This window comes from Oratosquilla oratoria, chromosome 9, assembly GCF_046742065.1.
Source record: "Oratosquilla oratoria isolate Oo_2021 chromosome 9, ASM4674206v1, whole genome shotgun sequence".
Taxonomy (NCBI): Eukaryota; Metazoa; Arthropoda; class Malacostraca; order Stomatopoda; family Squillidae; genus Oratosquilla; species Oratosquilla oratoria.
In genome coordinates, this window is record NC_134785.1 from 78595553 (window position 1) to 78614943 (window position 19391).

The following is a 19391-nucleotide window of genomic DNA, read 5'->3' on the forward strand; positions in this document are numbered from 1 at the left end:
TTACGTCGAATGGTGCATCAGTCGTCAGGGTGAGAAGTAAGATGGCTCGTCTGTGCAAAATGACGTATGAGTGCGTTTGCTTGTTGTCTGTTTGAGGGTAGATTATCTGTTGTTGTGATTATTGCTGCGTGAGAGCATGTAGTGTTAGTGTTGGATAGTGTAATGCTGTTGAGTGTTTTGTACAATTTGCTGGTGTTTGTTTTGTGATCAAGTGTATTGATAAAGTTTTGCCAATTTTGTGTTTTTTGTTCATGTTTTTTATTGGCAATCACAGTGTTTAGTGTTTGTATTTGGTCTGCTATGTTTTGAGGGATAGGTGTGGGGGTATCGTGTTAAGTGTGTCACGTTGTCTGATGAGGCCTTGGATTTCTGGTGTGAAGTTGGGGTTGTGTGATTTTCTGTTGCCTCTAGGGATGTATCTCTTGTCTGCGTTTTGTATGATTGTATTAAAAGCGTGCACAGCATTGTTTATGTTTGTGATTGGTGTACTGTTAAGCGTTTCAAAATGTTGTTCTGTCTCTTCAGTAAAAGCTTCCCAGTTAGCTCTCTTGTAATTGGTGTAAGTGTGTCTGTGGCCAACTGGGGTGCATCTTGTTTTGGTGGTGATGATGATTGGAAGGTGGTCAGAGCCAAGGGCTCCGACCACTCTCCATGATGTTGTTGGGGTTAGGCAGGGGGAGCAAAAGGTGATATCAAGAGAGGAGGGAGTGTAGAGGGCTTGGTGTGGGATATGTGTATGATTATGCGTGTTGTTCATGATAGTCAATGAGTCGAACTGAGTCTGTATATCAAGCCCTCTGTCTGTGTCAGGGTTGTCGACATACCAGGCAGACGACTTGGCGTTGAAGTCACCACCCATGATCAGGTTGGGGATTGAGGTTAGTTGGCTAAGTTGAGGTCTGAAGGTGTTTGGAACTGTGGGGGATGATTGGGGGGGAATGTACATGTTAACTATTGTCAGTGTTGAATTGTTGCCTGTGCGGATTCGAATGGATTGGGTTTCTGTTGTGTTATCTGTGGTAGGGAGGAGAATTTTGGTTGTGGCACTTGTGTCCACAAAACAGATGGAGTGGTGGATCAGGGTGATGAGTCCACCGCCATTGCCGTCAGTCCGGTCTTGTCTGATGGTGGTGTAATTATGAAATGATGGTGTTTTGTGTGAGTGTCTTAGTTTTGTTTCTTGTATAATCGCAATGTGTATGTTGTGTTGTTTAAGAAAGTGTTCAAGTTCATGTTTTTTAGTGTTAATACCGTCAATGTTGTGTTGTAATATGTTGATGTTGTGTGTTTTGTATGTGTTGTATGTTGCCGTTTGGGGTTGAGGTTGGGGTGGTAGTGGGGAAGGTGTAGGATCTGGGTCAGAGGGGGGGGAAAGGAGAGATCGGGGACAAAGGAAGGGGAGTACTAATCGGGGGTAAGGGCAAAGGGAAATTGGGAGTGGGTAAGGGTGTTGGCTGTGGTTGGGGAGGTGGGAGTGGGGTTACTGGAGGGCAGGTAGAACATGTCCAAGTGTTTGTGTATTGGTTTGTGTCAGCAAGTGTTGTACAAGTGAGGTGGGCCCAGTTTTTGCACATATTGCACTGAACTGAGCCCTTTGTCTGTCTGCTCGAAAGGGGATTGGGAGATAGGGTTGATGAAAGAGTATTAGGATGGTTTGGACACATGGAAAGAATGGGTGACGAAAGACTAGTAAAAGAGGTATGGAAGGCAGATGTGGAGGGAGTGAACATGAAGGGATGTCCAAGGATGAGGTGGATGGATGGGGTGAAGGGGGCTTTGGTGGAAGAGGGGAATGTCTGTTGAGGAAGGACGGGAGAGGACAGAAGACGGGTGAATGGAGAATGGTTGTATATGGATGATGTTGTGATGCATGACGTGGAATGGGCAGGGGGATGGGGGGTGAGGTAGTATGTGTGAGCAAATTAGACGCAGCCCAAAGGGATTTCTCCCAGTCTTCTCCTTTATGCATGGGGGGACAGAGAGGGGGGGGTCGCCGATTTAATGAAGCGGCCTTGCTGTGGATGTGCTGTGCATTGCAACACTGCCTCTGACCCAAGGCAGTGGACAAGGTGCAGGGATGACCCATCATCCAGGAGGTGCTAAGATAAGAGGGAGGGTGGAGGGGAGTTGAGTGTAGGGATGAAACGGGTGGGAAAGAATTTTATGCCTTATTCTTTTTGGCTACCTCCCCTGTAAGGGGGAAAAAGCCTTGGTATTTGTATGTCAATACATACACATATACTAAACAGTACTGACTCCTACAGCTGGAGTACAATTACCTCCATAAGTATATATAGTACCTTCTTGACCTGATACACTGATAAATGTTTTTTTTTTTCAATATCATATCATATATGAAAATATTTACCTTGGCAGGAGTCAGGTTGTAGCCAGCTCCAATGTGTGCAAGAAAAGTAACAATTGCAGCAATAACTGGCACTGTTGGAGCCATAGCCAGGCTGATACTTTGTACGTAAGCAGACTTTTCAAGAAGCACTCTTTCTCTCTCACGAATCTCTAAAAGAAGGAAAGATAAGAAAAAAGTAAAAAGGTTATATAAATATATTCCATACAAAATTAAGACAGTTCTATTTTGATAGAAATATATGATAGTAATAATAATGATAATGATGATAATTACCCATGTTATATATATATACATACATATATATATATATATATATATACATATATATATATACACACACATATATACAGGTAGTTCTCGATATATGCGGGGGTTCCGTTCCGCGGACCCCCCGCATATAATGAATTCGCATATATCGAACTATTGAACCTATGGGAAAAAGGGGGATACTTTCTCAACTCGGATTGATTTTTTATTTATTTATTTATTTATTTATTTTTTTTTTTTATTTTTTTTTTTTTTTTTTTTTTACATATTTTATTTTGGCAAACGGCTTATATACTGCATTACACATACATTAACACTCTCTGACATGTAAGTATTAACCTCGGGAAAAGACGCTACCGTAAACATCACTTATTTCGCCAAGCGTATTTTCTTCAGCTGTTTGAATGTTTCGAATAGCAGACGATGCAATGAAATGAAGACAAAGCTATTTTTTGCCAAATTTGATAAGATGTAGATGGTGGAATTATATAGAATACTGTCAGTATGTTTTTTTATGTACATTAAACTGTAAATACAAAAAGTTATGGAAGTCTTGATATCTGAACTTTATAGGTCAGATATCAAGACTTCCATAACTTTTTGTATTTACAGTTTAATGTACATAAAAAAAACATACTGACAGTATTCTATATAATTCCACCATCTACATCTTATCAAATTTGGCAAAAAACAGTTTTGTCTTCATTTCATTGCGTCGTCTGCTATTCGAAACATTCCGCCCGTGCGCTTCGGGAAAGGTTCGGGGAATTCCGCGTTCGTGACGTCCCAGTTGCCAAACAAACAATATTGTTATTCTGAATATCTAGACTTTGGAAAAGTGGTATGCGAGGCGCAATTAAAAGCGAATTTTCTGAATAAATTCTTCTGTAATAGGTAAAAACTTTATTTTTATGCTTTTAAAAAGTACTTTTTCGATGATTTTTAGTGAATGGTATATCTGTTGATATCTGACCTTTAAACTGACTGTTGATGTGCTCTGGAGATACACAGGCAGGCTTACTGCTTAGAGTTTATCCAGTGCGGAGAATAAACGATAATTCTTGCAGAGAGTGAAAATTGACGAAATTAATTGGGGCAGTAATAAGTATCAAAAATTAATTTGTTTGTGAAAAAATAATTAATTTGTGTATCAAAAAAGCTTAATTACTTGCAGAAAGACAATGGTTTGGCCTATGAAACAGGAAGGATGCCTAAGACGATGCCGTCTGTACAGCTGCCGATGTTGTTGTTGTGATAACGCCGCAGTGATGCCAGCTCTACCTAGCTGATGCAGCCAGTGTTACCACACGGCTTTATGCGCACCAACTTCAAATACATAATAGGTATTTTGAAAAAAATAATCGTCCGCGACTATTTTTTTTTTTTTTTTTAGGTCAAATCGCATATCTTCGAATATATCCCCGCACATATCAAAAAGTGGTGCAAATTCTTGAATCGCATATACGCGAATTCGCATATATCGAAGTCGCATATATCGAGAACTACCTGTATATACATATATGTATATATATATATATATATATATATATATCTATATATATTATATATATATATCTATATATATATATCTATATATATATATATATATATATATATACAGCCAGTCCTCACTTAACAACAATCTTGTTTAGCGACGACTCGGTGTTACGACGGCTTCTTAAAAAAAAAAGTAAAAAATTGTCAAAAATATTCTTTTACTGCATTCGAATCTTCGTGCCTACCGAAACACATACGATCACTACTCATCAGTTGTAACCATAACACGCTGCTAGCGTGTATTTACCTAGTTGTATTTTGCGGGAAGGGGAGCTATGCTCGTGGTGTCCCGCCATTGTATCTCGCAGTGTCCAGTTTGCTTTTAAACTCATGAATGGTTTTTGCGCATACTATTTCATTATCCAGTTTGTTCCAAGTGTCTATACTTAAATTTGCTCCTCAATTTTTTAGTGATTTCTAGTTAACAGTATACAACTTTATCCCTTCATGATGACTGGAAAACGAAAGAATACAAATTCACCTACTGGATCCGGTTCTAAGAAGCAGAGGAAAGCCATCGACTTAGATATACAGTGTGTGGTAGCTTACCCCCGTGCGAGTGTTAGGCGTAGCATGCATGCATATGTATGTACGATGCATGCAGCCCAGTGACGTGAGTGTGGTATAATAATATGGCTATGTCGCATAGCCAGTGGCAGTGTAATGTGCAGAATGATACAGTGTGTTGTATTTCACCCCTGTGCGAACGTCAGGAGCAGTTAACATGCATGCACAGTACACGTATATGCTCACAGCACACTTAGCGTGAGTGCACCTCTACACGGCCAGACGTTGCCATAGCAATCCAGTGCTGCCCGCACCTCTGGACACAGCCTTGCTAAAGTGACTCAGACGTGTAGTGAGCGCATAGCGCACCGCACACACACAATGTACCTAATTAGGTAGCGGCAACGTCGTTTCGTATGCTTAGGCCGCTTTCACACGAGCGTTTCTGTGCACGCGTCAAACGGACGCACAGAAACACATCAGCTATTTGTACACGCGTTTGCCACGCATTCGCGTTTCACTGACCAGCAGACCCTGCCGCTGGCCTGCGGTGAGCGGTCCCGCCCGAACCTTCTTTCGAAGGATCCCATAGTGCAGGCCTCTTTTCTACTTCGGAAATCAACTCCTCAGTGTTGTGGAATGCCATCCTGCTACTCATCTGAAAATGTTCTTCATTGATTAATATTAGTAGGCTACGTGATGTATGCATGCATGTGTATCAACTGTGCTCAAATATCTATGCACATTTCCTATAAATCATGACTGTTATATCATACTCGAATGAATTACGCACCAGAACGGGATGTGTAACTTACATCACCCAGCTGGAAGCTATGACTGATATGGCAGCGGGACCTGCGTGGGCACGTTCTAGAACGTTCGGGTGAAAGCTCTCATTGCCACTAGTAGCCAGCAAGAATGCGTGCGTCAGGAAAAATGGATGCGTTCTTGCTGGTACTGCGTTTGTGCTCCGTTGCACGTCCGCAAACCGCGTCGTGTGAAAGGTCCCATTGAACTCCATTTAAAGTTAAAGCGCGGCCCACCCGAACGCGCGTATGGAAACGCTTGTGTGAAAGTGGCCTTAGCTGTATAATCTTACTGCATAGAAGCGATGCCCAGTTAGTTCTTTCATTGCACTTGTAGGCACATGACGTGCCCATGTATATTAGACGTTAAACCTAATAAATGATTGATGTGGTCCCCTCAAGTATCCCTGCACCTACAACCACAGCAAGATGGACAGTAAGTAAACAAACATACAAAATGTATTAATATACATTCCCCGAATAAAATAACCTAGCATGTAGCACTTTGTCACTTTGCCTACTTCCGAATCTTTGTTTATATGCTCATACATGTATGTCTCTCAATGGGTCCTCGTTTAGTGACGAAATCGCTTAACGACGGGGTCTTCTGAACTATACTCCGTCGTTAAACGAGGACTGGCTGTATATATATATATATATATATATATATATATATATATATATATATATATATATATACAAATATATCAAGGACTACTATTATACAGGACGTGCGCACCCAGATCCCTGGGTCTGCTAACGGAGGCCATTGCTTTCTTTGTCATCTAACATTTTATATTGGACAAATATATCAAAACTATAAACCTAACATTGTATATAGGACAAATATATCAACTATTGACTTATTCAATGCAGTACAAGTTAATATAAACTTTTATAGTGAAATAAGAAACTATTTTTAAGGCACTGTTATGCTTTGAAATGCCAATTCTAGCCAGACTTAACAGGTATTATTGTACGAGATTAGTGGACACCAGGGTTGGCGATTTTTTTTTATCTTTTAAAAGAAGATAAAAAATATTTTTTTTTTATTAAATCAATTTTTTTTATCAAAATAGATTTTTTACAGATTTTAAATATTGTGGGATTGCTATCTGATATGCGATCTGATTGCTAAAGGACATTTTTAGCATATCAATATAAGGAGCAGTGTTATATAGACTTGCCACAAGTATACAAGGAACGGTATAAGCCTACATGTGCAGCCTGTGCAGCCCACAAGTTTCAACAAGATTCTTGTTTAAACTTGTTCTAAGTAAGCAGCTTCTCCCTGATTCAGTTGCTGCTTTGGAATCAACCAGGAAGGATGTCTTCTGGACCTGGCAGAGTGGTTCCTTCAGGCAGAAAAAATGATCCTGTCTGGAATTATTTTGAAAAACTACCAACAACTTCTGACAAAGGGTACCGAGCTAAATGCAAAGACTGCATCCAGGAACTACAGGGCATTGTGACAAGATTAAAATCTCAGAGATAAATGCTATGGTCAGCCGCAGCATACAGAAGAAATTGATGACCCAGGTAAATAATTGTCTTATATTGTGTGCATTTCTCACTTTTCATGTGCAACTATATAAATTTGGTGAACAATGGAGAGCATGTGCAATAAGAATGTGAAGGCCTAAAGAGATGATACTTCAACTTCATTACTTCTAAATTTGGGTAATGACTATATCACTATAATATACTGTATCCACTCAACTTTGGGGCCTAGATGATTGTTATTCATTTCATTCAACATTGTGTAATATATTTCATAGGTTCCATTGGAATTCAGCCCATATGGGATGCAGCCCAATGGGACTTAGCCTAACTTAACCCAACTAGCCTATTATTTTTAGTGAATTTAAAAGTGGACTGAATCATGTGTGGGCCACATTCCAAGCCCACCTATTTCATGTCCAGTTAATTATTTCCAAATAATTTAGTGGCTTGTGTGAATATGATCATTATCTAAAAGAATTACTACTGTATTCAAAAGTAGCCTAAATCACACTGTATTCATTTATTTATTTATTCATTTATTAATTATGCAATATGCTAAAATTTACTGTATCAACAGCTTCAATCCCTTCATTATCGGCTCCACTTGAGTTATCTGCAAACTTGACTCCACCATTAAAATGGTCACTATCAGACTCCTCCACAAGAGCCACTTCTGCTAAATCATTTTAATCTAAATGAAAGTCATCAACATCTCTGGACAGATTTATCATAAAAACTTCAGCCTCTCAAAAGGAAAATCTCGACAACGAAGTTGCAAGAATTATATTTGCTATAAATTCACCATTTCGTCTTGTTCAGCATCCTCAGTTTCTCAAGATGGTTCAGAACCTGAGGCCAGGTTATATTCCTCCATCCAGAAAAGATATTGCTGATAAGTACTTGGGTCTTGTGTATGAAAAGGAATATAAAAAGTGTGCAGATGACCTGAATAATGAAACTGTATGTCTTTCAATTGATGGGTGGTCTAACATCCATAATGAGCCCATAATATGTGTCACTAACAACATCACTGGTCAGATTTATTTAGTTGACACAATATACACATCAGGGAAACCTCACACTGCTGAATATCTTCTACAACTTGTACAAAATTCGATCAAGAAGGCTGAACAAGATTTTGGTTGTCACATTAGAAGTGTTGTGACAGACATACATACATACATATACCAAGGCTTTTTCCCCCTTCCAAGGGAGGTAGCCAAAAAGGGAAAGGCATAAAAACACTCCCACCCATTTCATCCCTAAATACACTCCACACCCCTCCCACCCTCCCTCTCATCTGAGCACCTCCTGGATGACGTGTCATCCCTGCACCCTGCCCACCGCCCTGGGTCAGAAGCAGTGTCGCAAGACACATCACATCTACAGCAAAGCCGCTTCATTTAATCGGCGACCCCCCCTCTCCGTCCCCCCCTTGCATATAAGGAGAGGACGGGGAGAAATCCCTTCAGGCTGCGTCAAAATTTACTCACACATACTACCCTACCCCCCCGCCCATTCCTCCTCATGCAATCACAACATCATCCATATACAACCATTCTCCACTCACCTCTGTCTTCCGTCCTCTCCCTTCCTTCCTCAACAAATGAATCTGATTAAAATAAAAAAATCTATTTTTTTATATTTCTAAAAAGATAAATCGCCAACCCTGGTGTCCACTAATCTCGTACAATAATACCTGTTAAGTCCGGCTAAAATTGGCATTTCAAAGCATAGCAGTGCCTTAAAAATAGTTTCTTATTTCACTATAAAAGTTTATATTAACTTATACTGCATTGAGTAAGTCAATAGTTGATATATTTGTCCTATATACAATGTTAGGTTTATAGTTTTGATATATTTGTCCAATATAAAATGTTAAGTTACAAAAAAGCAATGGCCTCTGCTAGCGGACCCAGGGATCTGGGTGCGCACGTCCTGTGTAATAGTAGTCCGTGATATTATATATATATATATATATATACCGTATTTTCCGGCTTAAAATGCGCATCGGGTTATAATGCGCACCCATGCACTTCGTTATCTCGGTACACAGATAGCGCGCACCGACATATAACGCGCATGCCAGGAAAAGTCACTGGTGGCTAAAGCTCGTGAACTGCATGTATGCGACTCCTGCTTGCGTTGGTCCATTGTTTTGTGGGAAATTTGAGCCATGAAAAGTTTATTGAATACAAAATGTACATGAAAAATTTCGGATTTTTACAGAAAAATTGTAATTTACTATCCTGAGGGAATAATTCATCTTACAAGTTTTTATCACCGTGTACAAGTTTTTATCGCCATGCAGCAACAAACTATGTTTCGGTTCATAAGTGTCTTTCATCCTAGGTCGCCCCCTCATGTTCACTACCTCCACATCTGCCTTTCCATACCTCATTTACTAGTCTTTCTTCACTCATTCTTTCCATGTGTCCAAACCATCCCAATACACTTTCATCAACCCTATCTCCCAACTCCCTTTCCACCCCTGTTCTCCTCCTCACCTCCTCATTTCTCACTCTATCTAGCCTAGTAACCCCTATCATACTTCTCAGACATCTCATCTCATACACATTCAAACTCCTTCTCTCTTCATCCTTTGTGTCCATGTTTCTGCCCCATACAGTGCTGTTGGCACAATCACTCCATCATACAATCTCCTCTTAGCATCCATTCCCAAATGTCTATTCCTCATTACAATTTTTAATCCACCAAGGCATTTACTCGCTTCTCTATATATACATTCTTCCTCCACCTCCACTCCTATATACATTCTTCCTCCACCTTCACTCCTACCTTTCCTGCCACACTTGTACCCAAGTATCTAAAACTATCCATTTCCTACCTTAACGCTCACTTCCAGTGTGCTGCCACTTTCACCCCTTGTACATCTCATCACCTTACTTTTACCCACATTTATCTTCAACTTTCTTCTTTCACACACTTTCCTTGTCACCAACTTCCTCATCCCTCCTCTGATCCTGCTACAACCGTAGTGTCGTCCGCAAACAACAGCTGGCTCACCTCCCACTTTTCTCCATTTTCTTTAAACATCTCCAATCCCTGACCCACCACCCTTGCATTTACCTCTCGCACCACCCCCTCCATGTATAAGTTGAACAGCCAGGGCGACAAAACACATCCCTGATGAAGACCCACCTTTACCTCAAACCACTCACTCTGTCCATTTCTAATCCTGACACATGATTTACTACTATCGTAAAAATTCTTGACAGCTCCTAGAAGCTTTCTTCCTATCCTGTACATCTCCAAACCTCCCACAGTGCCTTCATCTCTACACCTGTCATAAGTCTTTTCCAGCTCCTAGAAGCTTTCCTCCTATCCAGTATATCCACAAAACCTCCAACAGTCCCTTCCTGTCCACCCTATTGTAAGCCTTACAAAGGATTACAAAGGCAAAGCATGCCGACAGGAGACCTTTTGATCCATATCTAGGTCGGATTAAAAAAAAAAAAAAAAAAAAAAAAATCTTATTAATAATAAATTAAAACTATAACAATGTAAATAACAATTAAAATACATAAATAAATGCATAGGTATAGTTGAATAACAAACAAACAGGTAAATAGTAAATGATAATAAATTGATATATAACTAATAATAAATGAAAATCAGACAGACAAATTATAACAAAACAAAAACAAATAATATAACATAAATTATAATCATTACAGCATCTTACTTAGGTATTTATCTAAATGATTCTTAAAGCTTCGAACTGAACTACATTGCACTACCTGTGCAGGAAGTTTATTCCATTCATTAACTACACGGTTGGCAAAGTTGTTTCTACCTACTTCCAAATTGAATCTATTTCCGGACAGTTTGAGACCATTGTTTCTTGTCTGATTCTCATTCAATGTGAAAATTTGGTCACTTTTGATGTTGTCAATTCCCTTTAAAATCTTAAAGATCTGTATCAAGTCACCTCTGAGTCTACGCTTTTTTAGGGAAAACAGATTCATGTGCTTAAGTCGATTTTCGTATGATTTATTTTTGATATTTGGAATCAGTTTTGTGGCTCGCCGTTGTACTTTTTCCAATCTGTCAATGTCTTTAATGAGATTCGGTGACCATACGGAAACAGCATATTCCAAATGTGGACGAACTAACGATTTATATAGCTTGTTAATGAGTGATGGACTTTTGAAATCAAAAGATCGCGCAATCAATCCCAGAATCTTATTTGCTTTCTCAGAGGCTGAAATACACTGCTTGGATGATTTGAGGTCGTTACTGATAATTACGCCGAGATCTTTTTCACTATCCACTTTTGTTAACGAATTTCCAAATAACTTGTAATCGTACTTACTGTTATTTTTACCTATGTGCATTACCTTGAATTTACTTGTGTTAAATTTCATTAGCCACTTTTCAGACCATTGCTGTAATTTATCTAAATCTTCTTGAATATCTAATTGGTTTGAGTGATCATTTGCCACTCCGCACAGTTTTGTATCATCAGCAAATTTGGAAACAGTAGATTTTAGTCCATGGTCTATATCATTTATATATACTATGAATAGAAGTGGCCCAAGAACGGAACCCTGAGGAACTCCACTTGCAACACTTTTCCATCCTGAAGTTTTTCCATTTAAAACAACTCTCTGTTTTCGACCTTTCAACCAATTACTAGTCCAACCTAATAGGCTACCACTTATTCCATGCAAAGCTAATTTAGTAAGTAGTCTTTCGTGTGGGACGGTATCAAAAGCTTTTGCAAAGTCTAGATATATTAAATCTATATTGTTTCTTTTGTTATAATTCGAGATAACTGTGTTGTAGAATTCGAGTAAGTTAGTCACGCAAGAACGTTTCCGTCTGAAACCATGTTGGCTATCATTTATCAAACGGTTACTTTCTAAATGATATTCGATAGCATCTCTGATGATAGTTTCCATTATTTTTCCTACGATCGAAGTCAAACTAATAGGCCTATAGTTATTTGGTTTCTTTTTGTCACCTTTTTTGAATATGGGAGTAACGTTAGCTAGCTTCCATTCTCTTGGGACATCTCCGGATATGATGGATTTCTTGAAAATAATTTCTAATGGAACAACAATCTCATTTTTCATTTCCTTTAAGATTCTTGGATGCCAACCGTCAGGCCCTGGTGTTTTATTAACTTTGAGTTTGTCTATACACCTTTTAATTGTTTCTTTTGTTATATTTACCGTAGTGAGTAAGTTTACCCCAGACTTTTCACAGGTTTCAGTTTGGAATTCACTTTGAGGTGTTTCGTTTACGAATACCGAGCTAAAATAATTGTTTAAGAGATTACACATTCCTTCATTTGAATATTCAAGTTGACCATCAGCAGATAATAGTGGACCAATGTGATTCCTAACAACCTTTTTATCTCTAATGTAACTATAGAATTCTTTGGGATTCTCTTTGGATTTCTCAGCGATGTTCATTTCGTATTGTCGTTTTCTTTTTCTTATTGTCTTTTTCAAATCTCTCTGTATTGATACATAACTTTCATAGTCATTAGATGCACCCGAGCACTTATATTTCTTATAAGCCTGTCTCTTTTTAGCAATACTTTTTTCAGTTTCTTTGTCGAGCCACTTTGGGCGAGCCTGATTTGGGGGACGTCTGTCCTTAAAAGGAATGTAAGTTTGAATCATCTTAGTGAGCGTATTTTGAAATATTTCCCACATCTGATCTACAGGCCTTTCGTTTAATTTTTCCTCCCAATCTGTAAGCTGAAGCTCCTGACGTAGTTCTATGAACTGAGCTTTACTGAAATCGGGTATTTTAGAAGCACAAGTATCTATTCTAAAATTGTTTAGGAGTTTGAATCTGACTAAGTTGTGATCGCTATTTGCAACAGATTCACCGACTTCTACATCAGTTGCCATGCTTTCGCGGCTAGTGATCAATAAATCGAGTAAGTTTCCATATCTTGTGGGCTCTTTTACATGCTGAATAAAGTAATTGTCACCAAGAAAATCAATCAAGCGACTACCTATATGGCCATGTTCAAGGGTCATCCAATCAATGTCAGTAAAATTGAAATCACCCATTATCAATAAATCCCGGTTGCAGAAACTAGACAGTTCTTGAAATAACAGTTTGTCGTCTGCTAATGATAATGTCTTTGGCCTATATATTACACCTATATTCATTTTTTGTCCATTTGTTTGGGTTAACTCAACCCACAAACTGTCATATGCATCCTGTTTCACTTTCTCTAAAACACAAGCATGAACATTGTTTTTAACGTACAATAGAACACCCCCACCTTTCTTGTGGTTTCTATCCTGATGAAAGTGTTTAAATCCCGCAATATTAAATTCAGCTTCGAACTCTGTACCATTTAACCATGTCTCAGTTATTCCTATCATATCGAGATTTTCGCTTTTGACATACGCCTGTATTTCTTGAAATTTGTTCCTAATACTACGAGCATTAAAGTACATAGTTTTAAGAAACTCCTGATTATTTCTTTTTGACACATTTTGAGTTTCAATATCATGTCTTATATTATCATTTTGTTTTTTATTTATGCCTTGCTCTATATTATTATTATTTGGTCCTTCATTGACATTCAATGCCTCATTAACATTTCTCCTATCAAAATTAACATTTCCCCCATCACGGACATCTGGTCGATTACGGTCATCCGATCTATTTTGTACATTTTGTCCCCCTACGTCACCGTGATTCACGCCGGCCTCCCGTCGTTCAGTGACATTATGTCCAGCATCCCTTTCTAAAATTATATTTTGTCCTCCAGTGACATTATATCCTACCGTGATATTTTTTCCTCCACTATAATTACATCCCATCGTGATCTTTTGTCTTCCACTGTCATTACATCCTATCTTGATATTTTGGCCTTCATTGACATTCTGTCCGGTATCTCTTCCTAAAATTATATTTTGTTCTTCACTGACATTATATCCTACCATGATATTTTCTCCTCCATTATCATTACATCCTATCGTGATATTTTGTTCTCCACTATCATTATTTCCCATCGTGATCTTTTGTCCTCCACTGTCATTATATCCCATTGTGACATTTTGTCCTAAGACATTACATCCTAATGTGTCATTTCGTCCTCTAGCGATATTACATCCTATCATGATATTTTGGCCTTCATTGACATTCTGTCCGGTATCCCTTCCTAAAATTACATTTTGGCCTTCAATGACATTATATCCTACCGTGATATTTTCTCCTCCATTATCATTACATCCTATCGTGATATTTTGTTCTCCACTATCATTACTTCCCATCGTGATCTTTTGTCCTCCACTGTCATTATATCCCATTGCGACATTTTGTCCTATGACATTATATCCTAATGTGACATTTCGTCCTCTAGCGACATTATATCCTAAAATTATATTTTGTCCTATACTGGTACATTTTTCTACATTAATGCTATACTCTACACTGTTTTCCCAAGTACATTCTATTTCCCCTTCCCTTTGGCCTTCTACCCTAAAAAAGGAGCTAGTTCATTACAAACTCCCACAATGAGGTTTGTAAGAACATCTTTGCCTCTGCGGGTAAGGTGGATCCCATCAGAAGCGTAAAGGTCATGGCGCCTAGAAAAGAGATACCAAGGATCAAGAAAGTGGTATCCCAATTGTGTGCACAACTGCGATATCCTATCATTGATCCCTATGGCTCTACTGTTCCAACACGAACCTGCATAGATCCTCGGGAGGATCCCACAGACTACGTGACGGCTCCCACGTTCCTTCATCTCCTGAAGGAGGACCTTGTAATTCCGAACAAGCTCCTCTGATCTCACCCTACCTACATCGTTACTACCCGTATGTACAATCGTAACTGTGTTCTTCCGTCCTTGCTCCCTGATGGACCGGGTACAATCAACGATCCCACGGCCCGGTTGACATACAAGCTTGCAACGTCGCTTAGTCTTTCGCTGCAGGAGGTCGTCATAGCCTCGAACCATGGAGTCCCCCACCACCAAGAACTCCTGGTTTTCAGCCACTTCATCCTCCAGTAGAGCAAAACGATTGACTAGAGCCAGCGGTTGCTCCACAGGGCACACGTCTACCGAACGCGGGCTCGACAAACGGGACCCCACGGAGCGCCACTCGCTCATGGCAGTGACAGTAGGTGAAGAAGTGGAACGCTCTTTGGGTTGTGGGGAGGGTTCACTCTTCTCACGGAGCGCACTCCTGAGAAGCCGAATTTCCTCCTCACACATCCTGAGACGGACCTCTAGGTTCACGCAACCTTCACAAGCCATTTCGCTCCCCCTTTAGCAATAAAAACGGCAAAGAGAAAATACAAATCAACAACAACAAAAAATCAAAGCGGTCTCTAATAAACTAAATACGCGAAGCTTACTCTGCTTACCTTATACTATTTCTCCTACTTTTGGAATACGGTAACAGAAAACTGTTTTGAAATTAAATAGAACCCTGCACTTTATCTTATATCTGTAACTGTATAGCGCTATACGTATACAATTACAAAAACACAACACAATCACTTAACACTATTCGGAGATATAAAATTCACAGGTATTCACTAGCTGGTGTCTGTGCAGAAAAACGAGGTCTCTAGCTGAGGTCACGAGCGGACTGAGCTGAGGTCACGAGCGGACTTATTCCAGATCCATACAAGCCCAAAAAACATCCTAACCTTTTCCTATAGCTCTCTCACATATCTGTCTTACCACAAAAATCTGATCTACGCAACCTCTACCTGTCCTAAATCTACACTGTTCCTCACCAATTACGCCCTCTGTTCTTCTCTAATCCTCTCAATCAAGATCCTCCCATAAGCCTTCCCTACTACACTTAACAAGCTAATCCCTCTGAAACTACCATACTCACACTTGTCCTCTTTTCCCTTGTAAAGTGGAACTATACAGGCATTCCTCCAGTCCTCCAGCACTCTACCCTCTCTCCAGGATACATTAAATAACCTCACCAGCTAGTCCACCATCACTGTACCTCCTTTTTTTAGACATTCTGCATGGCATCCATCCAGACCAGGTGCCTTACCTGCTTTCATCATCTTAACAACTGCCTTCACTTCATCCTTCCTTATTTCTCCTCCTTTTTCCTCATTCATCACAGTCATTTTCTTAGCACTTCCCACTGCAACTATCTTTCCCTCCCTATCCTCCTTCACATTTAGTAACTCCATAAAATACTCTGCCCATCTTCCCCTTACTGCCTTCTCTTCCATTATCATTTCTCCATCTGCACCTTTTACCTTTTCTTCTCTACTTGATTTGCCTCCTCTTCCTCTCTTAATTTCTTTCCAAAACATCTTTTTATTACTTTCAAAATTTTCTGTCATACTCTTACCCCATTTCACATTTGCTCTCCTCTTTGCCTCCTTTACCTTGTGCTTTACTTTTCTTTTTTCTTTGTACCTCTCATATGACTCCATCGTCCTATTTTGTAACTAATCTGTGAAAGCTCTCTTCTTCTCTTCTACAACCTTCTTTGTTTCCTCATCCCACCATTCACTACCCTTCCTTCTATTTCCTCCTGTCCTTCTTGTTCCACACACCATCTTTGCACACTTTGTGACTCCCTCCTTGAACCATCCCCATTCCTCCTCCACTCCTAACTCTACTCTATCCTTCACTCCCTACCACTCCTCTCTCAGCTTCTTGTACTCCTTCTCCTTTTCATTTCAAGAGTTCACTCTAAGCACCTCCCTACCTTTTGTCCTTTTCCTCTTTCTCCATCCATCCTCCACTCTCAACTTACCTTCCACCAGAAAATGATCTGATATTTCCCCACTCTCCCCCCTTAGCACATGTACATCCTTAACTCTTCTTATTATACTCCTATCTACCACTACATAGTCCATTAACACAATCTACCACTACATAGTCCATTAACACTATCTACCACTACATAGTCCATTAACACTATCTACCACCCTACCATCCACCACCCTCTCCCATGTCTACTTATGCTTGACTTTCTTCCGAAACACTGTATTTGCTATCATCAACCCTCTTCCTAGACACATCACCATCAACTCTCCACTATGATTCTTTCCTGGAACCCCACATTTCCCAACCACTCCGTCAATTGCTTCATTTCCTACCCTAGCATTAAAGTCTCCCAATACTTCTACATTGATGTTCCTCCCTAATCCCTCTATGGATTCATTTAACCTCTTCACTCCGGGCCCAAAATCTCGCAGGCAGCATTATCTGCCAGACGTACGATGTGTTGTAATAATACTTGCATCATAAAATATAGTCACCGCTTATATCGATCGTTCTCTCTTTCACCCGTGAATTTTGATAACCATAGAAAATGTGATGAAGACAGTTTAGAGAGTATGTCATTACGCAGGGGCAACTACAATAAATATAATCAAGATGCCGATATGGCAGCCTTGCATATCCACTTGCTCCTCATGCCACCTACGTATGTGGCACCGTATGGAAGGGGTTAAAGCTATCCAAAAAGCCTCCCTTTCTTCTACACTCGTCTCACTACCAGGTCCATATGCAATTACAAAAACCCACATCTCCTTTCCCAGTTTCACCTTCATCCACATTCAATCATTCAGAATACTGCCACTTAGATTGTAAGAGGCGAGAAAAAAGGAACGGGGATTGGGACCAGGCATCCTTCTCCCTGTAGCCCCACAGGGGTCATTCCTAAAAAAAGTTAAGGCATAAGAGGGTCTCAGAGTTTTCCAACCAGCACCCTAAGGTTTGGGTCTTTTAATGTGCATGGATGTGGTACAGATGAGAGTAAAAGGGAAGAGATAGGTAGTATGTTTGTGAGAAGAAAAATGGATGTGTTGGCTTTGAGTGAAACTAAGTTGAGAGGGAAAGGCAAGTGTAAATTTGGGAGTGTAAATGGGAGGTTATCAGGAGTGAAGAGAGGGAGAGGGAGAGAAGGGGTGGCTATACTAGTAAGTGAAGAGATAGGTAAATGTGTAGCAGAGTGGAAGGAGGTTTCCTCAAGGATAATGTGGATGAAGGTGAAACTGGGAAAGGAGATGTGGGTTTTTGTAAGTGCATATGGGCCTGGTATGTGAGAAGAAAGATGGATATGCTGGCTTTGAGTGAAACTAAAATGAAAGGGAAGGGTGAGTGTGAGTTTGGGAGTGTAGTTGGGAGGTTCTCAGGAGTGAAGAGGGGACGAGGGAGAAACGGGGTGGCTATAATAGTAAGTGAAGAGGTAGACAAGTGTATAGTAGAGTGGAAGGAGGTTTCTTCAAGGCTGACGTGGGTGAAGGTGAAGCTGGGAAGGGAGATGTGGGTTTTTGTAATTGTATATGGGCCTAGTAGTGAGAAGAGCGTAGAGGAAAGGGAGGCTTTTTGGATAGATTTAAATGAGTGCATAGAGGGATTAGGGAGAAATGTCAATGTAATAGTACTGGGAGACCTTAATGCTAGGGTAGGAAATGAACCAACTGACGGAGTAGTTTAGAAATGTGGTGTTCCAGGAAAGAATCGTAGTGGAGACAGAAGGGGTGGCTATACTAGTGAGTGAAGAGATAGGTAAATATGTAGCGGAGTGGAAGGGGGTTTCCTCAAGCATAATGTGGATGAAGGTGAAAGTGGGAAAGGAGATGTGGGTTTTTGTAAGTGCGTATGGGCCTGGTAGTGAGAAGAGTGTAGAAGAAAGGGAGGCTTTTTGGATAAGTTTAAATGAAAGCATAGAGGGATTAGGGAGAAATGTCAATGTAATAGTACTGGGAGACCTTAATGCTAGGATAGGAAATATACCAATTGACGGAGTGGTTGGGAAATGTCGAGTTCCAGGAAAGAATCGTAGTGGAGAGTTGAAGGTGGAGATGTGTCTAGAAAGAGAGATGATGATAGCAAATACAGTGTTTCAGAAGAAAGTGAAGCATAAGTACACATGGGAAAGGGTGGTGGATGGAAGGGTGGTAGATAGTGTTAATGGACTATGTAGTGGTAGATAGAAGTATAATAGGAAGAGTTAAGGATGTATATGTGCTAAGGGGAGAGGGTGAGGGAATATCAATTTATTATTTGGTGGAAGGTAAGTTGAGAGTGGAGGAGAGATGGAGAAAGAGGAAAAGGACAAAAGGTAGGGAGGTGCTTAGAGTGAACTCTCGAATTCTACAACACAGTTATCTCGAATTATGACAAAAGAAACAATATAGATTTAATATATCTAGACTTTGCAAAAGCTTTTGATACCGTCCCACACGAAAGACTACTTACTAAATTAGCTTTGCATGGAATAAGTGGTAGCCTATTAGGTTGGACTAGTAATTGGTTGAAAGGTCAAAAACAGAGTTGTTTTAAATGGAAAAACTTCTGGATGGAAAAGTGTTGCAAGTGGAGTTCCTCAGGGTTCCGTTCTTGGGCCACTTCTATTCATAGTATATATAAATGATATAGACCA

General features: G+C 39.8%; 1 protein-coding gene across 6 annotated transcripts in view; it reads right to left on the minus strand.

Annotated features, from left to right (window-relative positions):
• Positions 1 to 19391, minus strand: part of LOC143028632 (ATP-binding cassette sub-family C member 5-like) — a 328912-nt gene that overhangs the window by 221141 nt on the left and 88380 nt on the right. For all 6 annotated transcript variants that reach the window (XM_076191041.1, XM_076191039.1, XM_076191038.1 and 3 more), the window contains exon 11: positions 2369 to 2517. In XM_076191041.1, the coding sequence (XP_076047156.1) occupies positions 2369 to 2517 (149 nt within the window). The remainder of the gene's footprint in view (positions 1 to 2368; positions 2518 to 19391) is intronic.